This window comes from Melanerpes formicivorus, unplaced genomic scaffold (genome assembly GCF_026170545.1).
Source record: "Melanerpes formicivorus ecotype bairdi unplaced genomic scaffold, bMelFor1.0.p_v2 SCAF_2, whole genome shotgun sequence".
NCBI classification, from domain to species: Eukaryota; Metazoa; Chordata; class Aves; order Piciformes; family Picidae; genus Melanerpes; species Melanerpes formicivorus.
The window spans coordinates 17,178,506-17,193,174 of record NW_027142354.1 but is presented as its reverse complement, the minus strand read 5'-3'; the positions used below and the strand labels follow the sequence as shown (position 1 = coordinate 17,193,174).

General features: G+C 40.6%; 1 protein-coding gene across 4 annotated transcripts in view; it reads left to right on the top strand.

Annotated features, from left to right (window-relative positions):
* The window catches only part of PLEKHG1 (pleckstrin homology and RhoGEF domain containing G1), a 153,165-nt gene that overhangs the window by 101,204 nt on the left and 37,292 nt on the right, over positions 1 to 14,669 (top strand). For all 4 annotated transcript variants that reach the window (XM_068151899.1, XM_068151888.1, XM_068151881.1 and 1 more), the window contains 2 exons: positions 10,672 to 10,772; positions 14,016 to 14,085. In XM_068151899.1, coding sequence (XP_068008000.1) covers positions 10,672 to 10,772; positions 14,016 to 14,085 — 171 coding nt within the window. The remainder of the gene's footprint in view (positions 1 to 10,671; positions 10,773 to 14,015; positions 14,086 to 14,669) is intronic.

Below are 14,669 nucleotides of genomic sequence, written 5' to 3'. Positions count from 1 at the left end.
AAAACACCTTTGGGGAATGTATTTGCCAAAATCCTCTAAAACAACTCAGCAAAGAGGCAGGTTTCAGGTGTGCGGAAAGTTTCATTCAAGGTGAGCAAGTCTGTGGAAGTTGCACACACCCCTTGGGGAATAGGAGACAGGAGGAGCTTTGCAAGGGGTAATACTGGGTATTTGCAACAGATAAGTGTTGTGACACCAATGATTAAAGGAAGCCCTTCTGAGATGAAGTTGGTGTTAGAGTTTCATTGTTCCCAGCTTCCTGCTTCCCAGTGATGTGATTAGAAGATGTCCCTTCCTACATTTCAGGCAATTAGTTAAAAAAGACAACTCTGAAGGCTGCATGTGTGTGCATTGTCACTTCTTACAGTGTGTTAGTAATGTAGCTGCTTGTGCACTGGCTTTTCAGATAGCTTAATTCTAAGAGAAAGTTAATTCCTCTTAGATTCAAAAGGTAGGAATCCCGATAAGGCTAAGGCATCCCAGTATCTCTTTTCCCACATTTTACTTAATTTCCGTTTGCAGCCTGTTTTCAAAGGCCGCTAGCCTGCATGCATGAGAAAGCTGCTTTTAGGTTGCTGACCTAAGTTTCATGTGAAGATGTTACTCTGGAAGCATACATCAGTTTCACAGCACAGAATTCTGGCACCCAGCAAAAAGTAATAGTTTGGTTAGGAGAACTGTCTTTTGTGAGCATTTTGTAGATGAGAAATTTCACAGTCCTTCAATGGAAAATTTACTGAAAGTTATTGAGAAACTAATGGTGATGTGAGAGGTTATACCAGTCCCTTGTGCATAAACATCCTGATTTTTGTGGCACTGTTGTAATCATCAAACTGTAACGACGGCAGCCTTCTGAGGTTTCCCATCACTTCCATTTCATTGAGTATAGAGAATAGTGATGTATGGTCTCACAATTAGTATTTTTCTTCAGCATATGGAGACCAGAAATTTCTATACTGTATCAGCACCTGTAAAGCTATGAAGCAATACCTCAGCTTCTGATACAGGCACTGCAGGTTTGAAAGTTTAGTCTGCCTGATGAAGATTAGACATACTTCATTTGTTTGCCTTAAATCTTCACCACAAAAGAGAGAAAATGTAGGTGATGAATGAATGAATGAATGATTTTTAGGTAGTGAACTTTTAATTTCCTTACAAACAGAGCGATTTAGAAACAGGTTTTCCTCTCTGGGCCCAGCTGCAGAGGCTGCAGAGAGAGAAGGGGTGTTTCATTTGTATTTAAAGTAAAATAGAGATACTCAGAGTGAGATTCGTTCTTTGAAATTTGACTTGCTACAACCTCAAAACAGTTAAAAGTAGGTTAGCACACGTGCTGTTCTTTTTGACTGGGAATTGATCCTTAGGCATTCAGAAAATTTGGATGAAAAATTAAATTAACTGCAGAACAAATATTATGGTCATGCCAATAATAACTGTGATTAGTATTTGGTATACTTTTGAGCTGATAAACTTCCTCTCTGCTTAGTTTTTCATCCATGAAGGAAGACGTGTCAAATTCTGACTGACCTCTTCAGGGAAAGCATGGGTTAAAAGCATGGACAGTTTTCTCCAGTGGTATTGAGATGTGATAACTGAAATGAAATTGTACTTGAGGGTCTCAGTACTTATCCTAAGAGGCCTTCTTGAAGTCCATGAAGTTTAAACAGAGTTGCAGCAATATAAATTGGATCAGAAAAATGTTCCACTTAAAATGTAATCAGTTTGGAAGCAGCTATATTGGAGAAGGTCAGTGTTTTGTTTCTGGAGTTGATGTTTAAAAATCAGGATCACAATCCTCACTGAAGACTGCTGGGAGGTAGCATATGTAGGAACACTACTAGATATCTTACCAAACAGGTGTGAACAGCTTCCTGGATGTGAGCCATATTAAATATCCTAAAGCAACCTAAAGTGATGGAAGTATACACACTATTGTTTGTGCTTGTGTCTTAATAGTTTTAGATGAGGTTGTTTCTGAAACTCCCAAGATCTTCAACAAAATATTTTGCTGGCTACTTATGCTTTAAGCTTCTCATCATATGTTCCCTTAAATGAAACCAAAACAAAAGCACAAATGAAACCCAAACCTTGTTTTTCTGGGCACGAGAAGGATTTTGGCTTTGGAAACAGATGGTTTATAGCTGTGCACTAAGAATATATTGGTTTGACAACAACCAGAAGTAACCTAGCAAACTACTTCTGTGGTGAAAGGCAACCGCTCGATGTTGTGGAATGAACAAGTTTGTGTTTGTAACCTTATCTCATAGGAAATATGAAAAGCTAGGGTTAAATACATTGATGCCTTTTTTCTCTTATCTGTGTCATCGCTACTTTGGTCTTATTTCTTCTGGTAACATTCATAAATTTCTTTCATTCGGCATGTTCCCAAGTATTTGAAAGACACTGAATGAAATGTCATTGCTGCCTTGTTTGCTCCACCTGTACTTTGTATCCAGTACTTATCTTACATCTAGAGTGTAGAAACTTGTTGGGGCAGGGGCCGTCTTTGTCAGATGGTTGCAGAGCTTGACAGTATGGCTGGAACTGCAGACATTAAGGCAATACAAATATATAGCTGTAACTTTGTGTTTGTTTTCAGGTCAGCGCTGTATTTGGACAGCACAAAAGAGTGAGTTATACTGCAGTAATAAATGAGCTGTCTATAAACATACAGTGGGCCTTTCTCAAGCTCTGGGTGGGAGGGAAGGAGCAGGCATGGCTGCTGCTTTTCCAGGGAGCTGCAGAATTGCCAAGAAGCCCAACAGCCACTGCTGTTGTCGTCTTGCTTGCAGCAGGGTGTAAATCACTCAGCCATGCTGTTGGCAACCTCCTACCCTTGTTCTAACTGTGAATACAGATAAAAGAGTGGAAGTGAATCTTATGTCCTGGAAAGCTTGCTTTTTTTTTTTTTTTTTTTTTTTTTTTGGGGGGGGGGGGGGAGCAGGGGGAGATGGGGGGAAGTGGGGAAAGGGAGGCAAGGGGAAGATGTAGTTAAATACAGTGTATCATTTCAGAGTGCTGATGGTGGTCAGGGGACTCCAGGGTTGAAACTTTGCTCCTGTGACTGTAGTGAGGCTGGGGCAGGAGGCTATGTCCCTGGTTAGTGGGGTGTAATGAGAGATCCATTCACCACTCCTCTCCACCTTGCTTACTAGCAGTGAATAGCAGGTCTATGAGCACAGCAGCAGCTGTGGGAAAGCAACAAGTTTATAGAGGGTGGACAGCAAAACTGGAGGAATAGGTCAGAGAGATGAGAGGCAGGAGGGAGGAAATGCAGCTTATACTGAAAAAATTTGTATAAATATTGAAATATTTTAGCATTCAAAGGCTAAATATGCCCTAATAATTCTTTGTGCTTTGACTGTGGTTAAGAGCTATAGTTAGACCAACTAAGCCATGTTGTGAAGAATTAATGTACACACTTTCTAATGAACTTTGAGATTAATTAAAGATATATTTAAATAGTTAAACATTTTCAACTGATCGTTTTTTTAAAAGCTTTAGGTTATTGAATGATATTGATGATTGACACTGATGATGTCAAGCCTCTGTTGCAGACTTAGATTTAGAAATCTCAAGAGCACTTATTTCATCTGCATAGCAACCTGAAATTATTTGATATCCTAATTACAGTTTAGTGTTTTCATTTGTCTGTCTTCATTACTGTAGCTTCTCTGTTTCCTCTTAGCTTTAGGAAGTTGGTTAGATGGGGACTGGCTCATTAGTGAAATGTTACTGATAGCATTTTTTACCACTCCATGATCTCCATCTGCTCTCTGAAATTGCCCCTAACTGCACTTCTGAGCAGCACAGCTGAGTGCCAGCTTCTGGGGAAAATTCCTGTAGCTGCAATTTAGCAGTGGGTGTTGGCCGATACTTGAAGACACATGGGAGACATGGTTTTAATTCATGGGTTTCAACTTCCGTAATTTAATGTCCTGGAGTATCTTAAGTGGGGTTATATGTGACTTTCTGTTGCCAGTAATTTACCTACATCATCTTTATAGGTGATGGGCAGTTTAGGGAACTTGCGTGTATAAGATCCATGAATTCCAGTTTCAGCTTATGAGTGCTTTTAGTGTGATTTTATCAAAGTATAGTTCGATTAAATGACAACCTGCCTTCCAAGGTGTCTTTATAAGATGGGAAAATTTAACATGAAATTCCTGTAGTTGAACAGAGGAATACAATTGAAATTTGGTTGTGTTTCATATGGAGCAAAAATTCACTTCAGCTAAAAAGGCAAAAATCCATGAATGCAGTCCATCCAAGTGGGCTGGCAATTCAAGTGGCAGGTTTTAACCCTCCAGAGAACTTCACAGACACAGCGTTCCTGGCTGATGAGACAAAGATGACACAAGAAAAAAGAAGGCATTGGACATAAAAGAAAGGATATAAAACCCTGGACAAGAGGACTAGGCATTGTAGGACAGACATGCCTTCTTCCACTCCAGTCCTAGGACAGGAGCTGTAGAGTAGTGGTGGAAGCTGGCATTTGATGCTGGGGTAGGGGTGAGATAACATGCAGAGCTTGCTTTAGAGGCTTAAATTCCAAAGCAGTAAGGGGGAGCACACAGCTGCAGAAAATTCTGCTGCAATCTCCTAGCCATGCATAGTGGTGAGGCTGTTGTCCTAGCCCAGGATCAACTCAGGGCAATAGCCTAGAGAGTGTTGAGGGACCTCTCACTGGCAAAGTTTTCCAGGATAAATGCTTCAGTTCATTTCCTGGGACTAGTGCTCTGACAAATTGAAGTCCTGTGACAAGATCTCCTGACTGTTATGTTGTTGAAGTTCACATGCACTAGAAATTTCTGGCTTCATATACACTACCACCTGTGCTCATGTTCTGTATGGACACAGCTACTTGGAGGCGGGGAAAAAAAAAAGGCAACCCAAGACTGTTTCAATGTTTTAGAGGTTTAAAGCATAGTGTTGGGCCTCAGGAATTTCTCACTGCTAACTTTGGCTGATGTGTACTTCCCATGTGGCTTTCCATGCATGTGCCACAAGGGCCTACTAGGCGTCACTGCTCCTAGTCCTTAGTATCTGTAAACGGGACGGTGTTTTAACATCTATAATATAGATGAGGAAGTCACATTGATTACCAAAAGGCTGTCACTCAGGAATAGCTGCATGAAAAAAAAAAAAACAAACCACAACATTTTTTCTTCCCCTTCTCTTTTGTAGTTAAAAGTTGAAGTCAACACTGTTAACTTTAACAACTTATTTGCAGACCCTAACTGTGGAACGTGCAGGGAGAAATCTGTTGCGATCACCTTACTCTGCAATGTTCAACAGTGGAAAGAAAACTTAAATGTGCTTCTCTATTTTTAGTCTTTCCTCATACCACATTCTCACCATCAATCTTTGCCTGTTCTACATGCAGTCAGTGAAGTATCATATTACTGCATCAATTCTACATTATTGCTGTTGTGCTTTGTTGCTGGCTATGTGTGAGCCAAGTGCATGTGTAAACTGGGAAGTTCTGAGGAAGCTGGTCATACGTATGGTGAACACAGTGTAGCTTCCTCTACCACCTCCACCTGAGGCCAGAGGAGGGGACTGATGTCAGTGAGGTGGACTCCTGCCAGTTCAGAGACTCCACTCTTCTGCACAGACTTCAGAGAGGAATGAAATCAATCACAAACTGTATCTAGTAACAGATCATATAAAGTGCATTGATTACTCTGGGCATTCCCAAAGTAATTTGGAGGCTTGCTGTCAGTGGTCTCTTCTCCCAGGCAACCTGTGACAGAGCAAGAGGACACAGTCACAAGCTGCACCAGTGGAGGTTTAGGCTGGATATTAGGAGAAATTCTTCCCAGAAAGAGTGACTGGCCATTGGAATGGGCTGCCCAGGGAGGTGGTGGAGCCACCATCAGCGGAGGTGTTTAAGAGGAGACTGGGTGGGGTGCTTAGTGCCATGGTTTAGTTGATTAGATGTTGTTGGTTGATAGGTTGGACTCAATGATCACGAAGGTCTTTTCCAACCTGTTTTATTCTATTCTGTTCTGTTCTATTCTGTGGTGGGAGGTGTTCTCCTTACCTTTCTCCCTTGATGTCAGGGTCAGTGATCTTCAAATGTGTAGATGGGTACCTTGGAGCTCACATGTGAGGCCCAAAGGAACTGAGCTTTGCTAGTGCTGACAAGCATCAGTCTTACATATAAGGTACTGAGGGATGTAAATTGGATGGAAAAGCATGGTAGGACCCACACAGAACTCGGTAGATTCCTGTTCCTGTTGCTGAAGTGAGCACAGCAGGCCACATCTCTTAAGTCTGTCCTGTTCTTAGAAAGTCCTTGACTCTGACGGTTGGTAGCAGGGCCAGGAAGCAGGCGCATAGCCCCAAACAGGTGCTGGACTTTTGTACATGCCCAAGCTTTGGCAAGGGTGAGGGTTTTTCATAGAATCATAGGATTCTTTCAGTTGGAAAAGACCTCTAAGATCACTGACTCCAACCATTGACGTGATGTTTTTTAAATGTAAAGAAGCTGTACAGTGGACAGTGAAAGCATTTTTGGAGGTTGAATTTGCTGACATCATTCACATGGTTATTGCTCAGGCTGTAGTCTGATTTTGAGGCTGAGTGTGTGCTTTACTTTCAAAGCACTAATTTGTGTTTAGTTTGTAAAGTTCAGTCACGGAAAAAAATAGTTTAATCAATATGTGAAGATATTTTTGCTCATTTTGTCCTTCACTTGACAGGTTTTTCTCACTTCTAATTCATATAATTATTTTTTTTTAGTCTCTGAGGTTAGTATTGTCAACATTGTTTTCTTCTAGAGATCTTTCTTGTGTGATTATGGATGAGGAGACAGCAATAACTAACGGACATTTCTTCTAATGGATTTGGCATGATAAAAGACTACTGGGAGAACGTCAAACTCAGCTGTGAAGGAAGAGCAGTCTGGCAAGACTTCTAGTTTTTGGAGATTTTCAAGATCTAGGGTAGAAAAATTGCGACACAATTAGAGCAAACCTCACTCCTGTAAATTAGGAGACTGACATTTGATTTGTTGTTTTGATTTGTTGTTTTTTTTCTCCTATAAAGTTAAATGTTTTTGCCATAATTGCGAGAAGCAATAAAAAGCTAATGAAGGCAAAGGTTATTAACAAAGCGTTCAGTGCCGACAGAGGACCCACCAATGCTGACAAGGAACGAATAAAAGTGAATAAGGCCGGTACTCTGCTCTGATAAATTTCATTGATTTCTGCACTGTGTCATAACTCTTGCAGCCTGGCCTATTATCTTGTAGCTCCAAACCTTTCCTTATGTCTTCAGGTGATAACAGCTGTTGATACACTGCAGTAGGTTGCAATGACTATCATGGGGGTAAAGTACCATTTGCTAAGAAATAGTTAGAAAAAAACCTATGGCTGGGTAGCTTTGATCTGCCTCTGGTGCTGTCCTTGCAGAGAACATTGTATGCCAATACTGCATCTGTTTCCTGGATGAGTTTATGAAACCTTTATGAAAGCACACATGCTCTGTAAAGCAATATAACCACAAGCGTCCTGCTTGCTGAGTCAGTGCAAGCAAAGTGCTGCTGCATTGTGCCTGTACTTCATCAAACTGCTCTGTCAAGACTATCCAGTGTCAACCCCTTTCACAGAAACATGGATATCTGAAGCTTTTTGCTGGTGTGACGACCCTACCGTCAGTGCTGTGTTGGGCAGTTCATGTCCACTCATATATAACAGCAACATCAACGTCTGTAGCTGTCAGGCTTACACAAGCTTCCAGACAACAATTTTAACAATAATAGAAAGCTAAATCATGAAAGCAGCCCTCAAATGCTGTGCGATTTCCTAATAGTATGTAGTCAGATACAAGGCACCTTTGAATTGCAAGTCTTTTAAGCAAATAACAATGTCCCTTTACTCTAGGTAAGCACAAATCTAACCATTAGTTTCTGGTTTGTTTCTGATATGATGCAGACTGGAGGAGTGTAGTCTTAAGGAGCTTCCTGCAAAAGAGAGTGCAAGCTGTGACTGGGGGGTATAATCTGATATTGGCTTACCCTACAGGAATGCTGGAAAAGTGCCAGAGCACCTGCAGGCTGCTGATTGGCAGGAGCATTAGAAAGTACTTGGTTCCCATTTCTTACTAAGAGTTGGGAAAAGAGTGAGAAGAGTGTGCATATGTGGAGGAAAACTGTGATAAGAGAACGAAAGGAGCACAAACCAAGTCATGCTTGTAACACCACCTACAATACTAGAAATAAGGGTGGACTGATTGTTATTTTGAAGACACTCAAGCACCAGCTATGCTGAGATTAATGAGTTTGCAAGGAATTTCTCTTTATTTATTGAATATGCTGCATGGAGCTACTTATCATAAGATTTCCATTCCTCTGCAATCCATCTCATCGTATAAGCTCAGGGTGCTGCAGCATTCCTGCAGTGCTAATAATGTTTTCAGAGGATCACAATTCCACTGTTATTCCAGAGTTCCATTTCTATTCTTTTCTTTTATATGCAGATTTGTATCAGTGGATGGAAAATATTATTTATTTACTGCCAACTCTGGAGCAGCCCTGAATCTATCATCTGCTTCTGCTTTTGACCTAGAGTGTTGCTTGCTGCTGTTCTGTCTGCCTCACCATTCTAAAACTTTTACTCTTCTGCAACTTCTAAGCAGAAATAAAAAGCCAAATTCAGGGAGTCCCAGGGATGCATTTCCTATGACTTACTGCACAGCACAGGTTTGGAATATGAGGCTGCTGACAGCTATGAGAGAATGTAAAATACAGGTCAGATGCCATCACAGAAGAGATGAGATGGGTCTCCAGGGATCTGTCTCCTTGGCTGCCCACTGCCACCTGCTGCTCTTCATAAAGACAGTAATGTTGCCTTCAAATAGGCTTCCTTGTTTTCTCTTGTCAAAAAATACAGTTTTCAGGATGATGAGGGATACTTTTAATGGGAGGTGAGGAAAGACTGTGAGCTACTGAGCTTTAGGATAGGAGGAGGGGACAGGAAACCTGCTGCTACCTAAACCTAAATCTTGGCTACACTCCTGACTCTGTTGGCGTATTTCATTCGGAAAGAAGGGGCTGGGGATGGAGGCTTGAGTGCTGTAATTCTTAACTTTCCTTATGAAGGCTTCTAAAAATCCAAAAGTCGGATCAACAGCTGATCCAAAACCTTTGTCTCCATGGGATTTACACAGAGAATAAAGCTGAGCCAATGCATGTGTTCTATAATACATTTTTCTTTATGACTCTGGAAGACAGTTATAGCTTAGGAAGTTTCATGATCTCGTTGATGTTTTGCAGGACTCTTTCCTTGCAGCACCATGGAATGCGGTGTTGCTTTTGGGAGGTTGCCACATCACATTGTCTAGCTCCAGGCTAAAGGATTTTATTTATTTTATTTCACATTGTTTCTGCTGTTTTCACTTCACTTTATTTCCATCCTCCAGTAGAATTTCTTCATGAATGTGGCAGCGCATTTTATTTCTCGGTTTGTATGTCATAATTAGTTCAATAGCCCGCTGGATTTGTTTGCCTTTATCTGAGCAATTTCCATACTGTAGCAGCAACAGAATGAAAGGTGAAACTTCAGAAGCTGAGCTTGAGCAGGGAAATCATTCTGCCCCTGTACTCAGCACTGGTTAGGTCACACCTTGAGTCCTGTGTCCAGTTCTGGGCCCCTCAGTTTAGGAAAGATGTTGACTTGCTGAAGCGTGTCCAGAGAAGGGCAACAAAGCTGGTGAGGAGTTTGGAGCAGAAGCCATGTGAGTAGAGGCTGAGGGAGCTGGGATTGCTTAGCCTGGAGAAGAGGAGGCTCAGAGGAAACCTTATTACTGTCCCCAACTACCTGAAGGGAGGTTGTAGCCAGGTGGGGGTTGGTCTCTTCTCCCAGGCAACCAGCACCAGAACAAGAGGACACAGTCTCAGGCTGTGCCAGGGGAGGTTTAGGCTGGATGTTAGGAAGAAGTTCTTCACAGAAAGAGTGGCCATTGGGATGAGCTGTCCAGGGAGGTGGTGGAATCACCATCACTGGAGGTGTTTACAGAAGAGACTGAATGGGGCATTTACTGCTGTGTTTTTGTTGATTAGATGTTGTTCAGGGATGGGTTGGACTTGATGATCTCAAAGATCTTTTCCATCCTACTTAATTCCATTCTATTCTGTTCCAAATTGCATGCACATACATTGGGATCTGTCCTTTACATCGTTTTCTTAACTATGATTTTTAAGAAAAAAATTTTTTTGCAGTGGTTGTTTTTCTGAGCCTGTATTGCTGGTGTGCTTCCTGCTCTTCATTGTATAGGTTTTCTGTTACTAAGACTGCATTAAATGACATTCTTAATCTCTTACATTTACATTTTTTCATCCTTGAGTCAGTTAAATGATCAATTAAACTGTCATTGTGAATGAAATCTGAGCACATTTGTATATCAGCAGCAAGAGAAATGTTGGCTGTCCTGCTAAGAGCTATAACTTAGTGCTTAGTCTTTTGTTATTTTCTTGGTTTCGATGAACAGGTAACTACTGTTACCTTCCATAATAGAGGGACTGTTCACAGAGGGACTACAGAAGGCTTTACTGTAATAATAAGGTGAAACTGATATGAGAGACTCATCTTGTACAATAAAACATAGCTCCATTTGCTGATCTAAAAAAGGAGAAAATGTCTGAAGGCCTACTAATTTCTTCTGTAGGATTACCTCGACTGTATCACTGACCAGACCAAGCTCTCCCTAGGGACAGAGGAGCGATCAGCCCTGTTTGGAAACATACGGGACATCTACAATTTCAACAGGTAAAATTATATTTAACTAAATGAAAACAGTTCAATAGCCTGTGTTAATGGGGAGGGAGTAGGCCAAGTAAACACTGTTTTATCGCTTCAGTACAGCCAAGATGGAAGTTCACAAATGGTCTATCTTTGATTCTCAACAGGGTTGGTTTGCTGAGATCAGATGTTTGTATCTTATGAATCAAATGTGGTCTTTATTTACTTTTCTTTGTTTGTTTGTTTTTGTGATGGGCATTTCCATGGATTTAAGCCTATACCTGCTCTGTGCCCTAGATAAGCCTAATGCAAGACAACGTGAATGAAATTCTTACTTTACTAGAGAGACATTGTTTTATTCCTACTATACTGGGTCCCTGTCTGTACTAGCATACATCACCCAGGTCTGGGTTTGTAGTGTTATATGCTACTAGGGACTCCCTAAATTAATTTCTCAAAATGGTGATGAAGAATCTTTTCATTTATTGAAGGCTTCTGCTCAGTATCTTCAAAGTTTCCCTAAAGCTCTGCCAATGAGAGTGTATTGGGAGCCTGAAGTAAAATTTCTTGCTTGTATAGGTAGTGTAACATTGTGTGGGACCTGCAGTATCTGCAGTTTTAGAAGCATGCTACTGCTACTTTTGTCTGAATCCTTTGTTACTGTAAAATAATGGACTTAACATTTAAGGAAAACTTGAACATTCAATTGATGCAAGAAATATATTGGCATAAAGTAGTTGATAAAACATCTCTTAAACTACTGTGTTTGTTGAAGAAGAACAGGTAATATAGCAGCACCAAAAGATGATTCTGAAGTGGTAGACTAGTGTCAAAGAGCATCTTCACTTTTTTTCCATTACTGTGGGAAGCTACTTTAAAGTACTTCAGCTTCTGGGATCAGTATCAAAGGGCAGAGTAAGAATAGATCTATTCAGAGTTTACAGACAAGGATGAAACCTACAATATTTTCTACAAGCTTGAATCAGCTACTGCTAAGTAATAGAAATAGACTTGACTAGAAAGCTACCGTGTCCTGCCTCAGCTACAACTGCTGTTACTGTCTAGCACAAAGGCAGCCTGATCGTGCGTTTTGGACACATGAGACAATGGTTGTGAGCTTGCAGCTTCCCAGTGGGCACAGGATAGGAAAAAAAGTCCTGTCCATTGTGTTTTCTGATCCTTCAAAAGCTACAGAACTGGCAGACATGGTAGCTGTGACACATTTATACTAGCATCATTGCAAATATTATCTAACAAAAATACTTTCAAATGTGATCAGTCATCATACAGAATAATTGAGTGGCAGAAAACAAAATAAACAACAAAAATATTTGCAGAGGTTAAATAGAAGGGGAAAAAAGGGGGCAGGAGGGGAGAGGGTGGCCCAGATTGGGCAATTTTAGACATAGATATGTTACAATGGTTAAAACTCCCTGGAAAACTGTCCAGAGCCTCTAGTAAATTACTAATGTATCACAGGCCTTCTAATTTAAAATTCTACATGGAAATTGTGAGCTTTTAAGACTGAACACTCATTGTAGTTCCAAATATAGCTTCAAGGATTAAGTTTCCTCCTGTGTGAAACTTGGCATGTAGCTTCTGGGTCCTAAACATACTCTGGAGCCTTTTAATTTATTTTTACCTTTTGAAAAATGTCCATCTGGCAGTTCTTTGTTAGTAGTTTCAGATGCTTTCTGTGAGCAGGATTTTTGTGACAATACACTTACATCAGAGCTAAGTTTCTCTTGATTGTTTTTTAGTCTGAGCTTTTTGGATTATTTTCCAGAACTTTATATGGTGAAGGTATTCTGCTGTGAAGACCAGATTGTGCCTGCTATCTCCATTTTTGTTTTGGATGCTGCACCCTGTCAGGCATTGAGGGAATGAAGTTTTTCAGAGATGTGGTTCCATGAGGATTTATGACTGGAATGCACAGTACTTGATCATCAACCTTTTGTCGTAGGTTCAGGGCAAACCATGATGTTTTCTTCCTGGGTCTTTCCATTTCTTTCATTCCACTAAAATTGCTTGTCAGATGTCCCTGTCATTACCATCTCTTGCTCGATCCAATTCAGATCAAAACAGAGGAGAAAAATACTTATGTCTTGTTGTAAAATGGTGGGGTGATGATACATAATGACTAAGTGGCTGTGAGCACTGAGCCTAAGGTCTTTGTTCCGTGTGACTGATTGGTGATTTCTCCCCTTCCTTCCTCCTGTAATTAGAGAAGCAGAGAACAAGTCAGGAAACTTTTCTGGTTTACTTCTTTTTGTACTTACAGAGGGAAATTGTGTCTGCTTAGAGAGGAAAGGGATGGTTCCCTAGATACAGACTTAGCAACTCTTAAGCAAAATTCAGGGAACCAGCTGTGAACCAAGAGAAAAGTAGCCCTGAACAGTAAATGATCTGATGAGAGGAAGAGAGGAGGAAAAAAAGAAAAGTTCTATCAGAGAACAATTTGGCAAAGAACTCAGTTTCTTCTCATATTGTTGGTTTGTGGGGGCTTTTTTCCGAGCACATCTTTCAGTAAGACTAAAACCACTTTGGATCAAGGAGAGATTTTGAGCTTTTCTTCTTCTGCTTGAATTCACTTTCACTGTGCTGGCTTTTGAGAACATTAGTTTCATACAAAAGCGATCGTGCTCCCTTATTGCTTTGCTGCTGTTATGGGGAATTAATTTCCTGCTTGGCATGTCAAAATTGTACAATCTTCCCAGTAAGGTTTTATTTTTATGCATGTAGAATTTATACATCCCCTTCCAGAAAACTTTTTCCAGGGTAATAACTTCAGTGAAGAGACTCGCTAAAGGAAGACAAATTTTCCTGACTGAGCTTACTACCATTGCTTCTGGTTCTCATCTGTGTTTTTCAGATCAGCTCCCCATCTCCCTCAGTCAAGTAAAGTTCCTAGAACATTTTTATAGGACAGGGCATGGTCTTCTAAATTTTGTTAGCTTTCAGTTGTGTTAGTTGATATACAAGCTGCACAGCCAGTGTGAATACTGCAGAAGAGCTGTCAATCTGAACAGAGGGCCTTAGATATCCTTAGAGTGCTCCTCTGACTCTACACAAAAACTGCCAGCAGCTATACATCTAGAAGGAAGAGGGACGGCAAAGGGATTCTCATTCCTTTTTTTTTGGGACTCTGAGTTAAGTGCTTTGGGCATCTCAGCCATGAATGATGAAGCACTGCCTGGCTCCGTACACACCTGTGTGTGTCTGTTCCAAAGTGTGGATTATTATTGTTCCTTTTCCTGTTCTTTGTTTTAGTGAACTTCTGCAAGATTTGGAAAACTGTGAAAACGATCCTGTGGCTATAGCAGACTGTTTTGTTTCCAAGGTAAGTGGCTGCTGCAGGATTCTGCACACAACTTGCAGAGTGATCTGGGGAAATACGAATTATATATTGGGTTTTGAGACCGAATTTTGACAGTGTACGTGACTTCCACTAGCAAAATTAGCAAATCTAAGAAAAAGGAAGGAATTTTTCATAGTAGACAATGGGCATAGGGTTCTCTTTTGTGTTATTTTCATTAATGTCTGTCCGAACTGGTGGAACTCTTGACCTAGGGTTCATTTTGAGGTGTTTTGTTCTGGTTTTGTTGTGTGTTACAGGGATTCATCATTTTCCTCCCTTTACAATGTAGGTGATCAAGTGATACTCCAGTTATGCCTTCTGCCTTCTCACCTTGAAAACAACTAGAGAATACAATTTGGCTGCATGTTTAGAAAAGGCAAATACTTGTGGCTGTATTGTGTTTTGAGATGCCTTTTTTATTTTTCCTGAATCCAGCAAGCATACTTTTAATTTTGTTTCTAAATGAGATAGCCTTAAGATTCAAATCTCATTTTCTCTGAATTACTCTAAATTTTCTGAACATTGAGCTGACAACTTCATTCTGTCAGGCAATTCCAAAGCCAAAA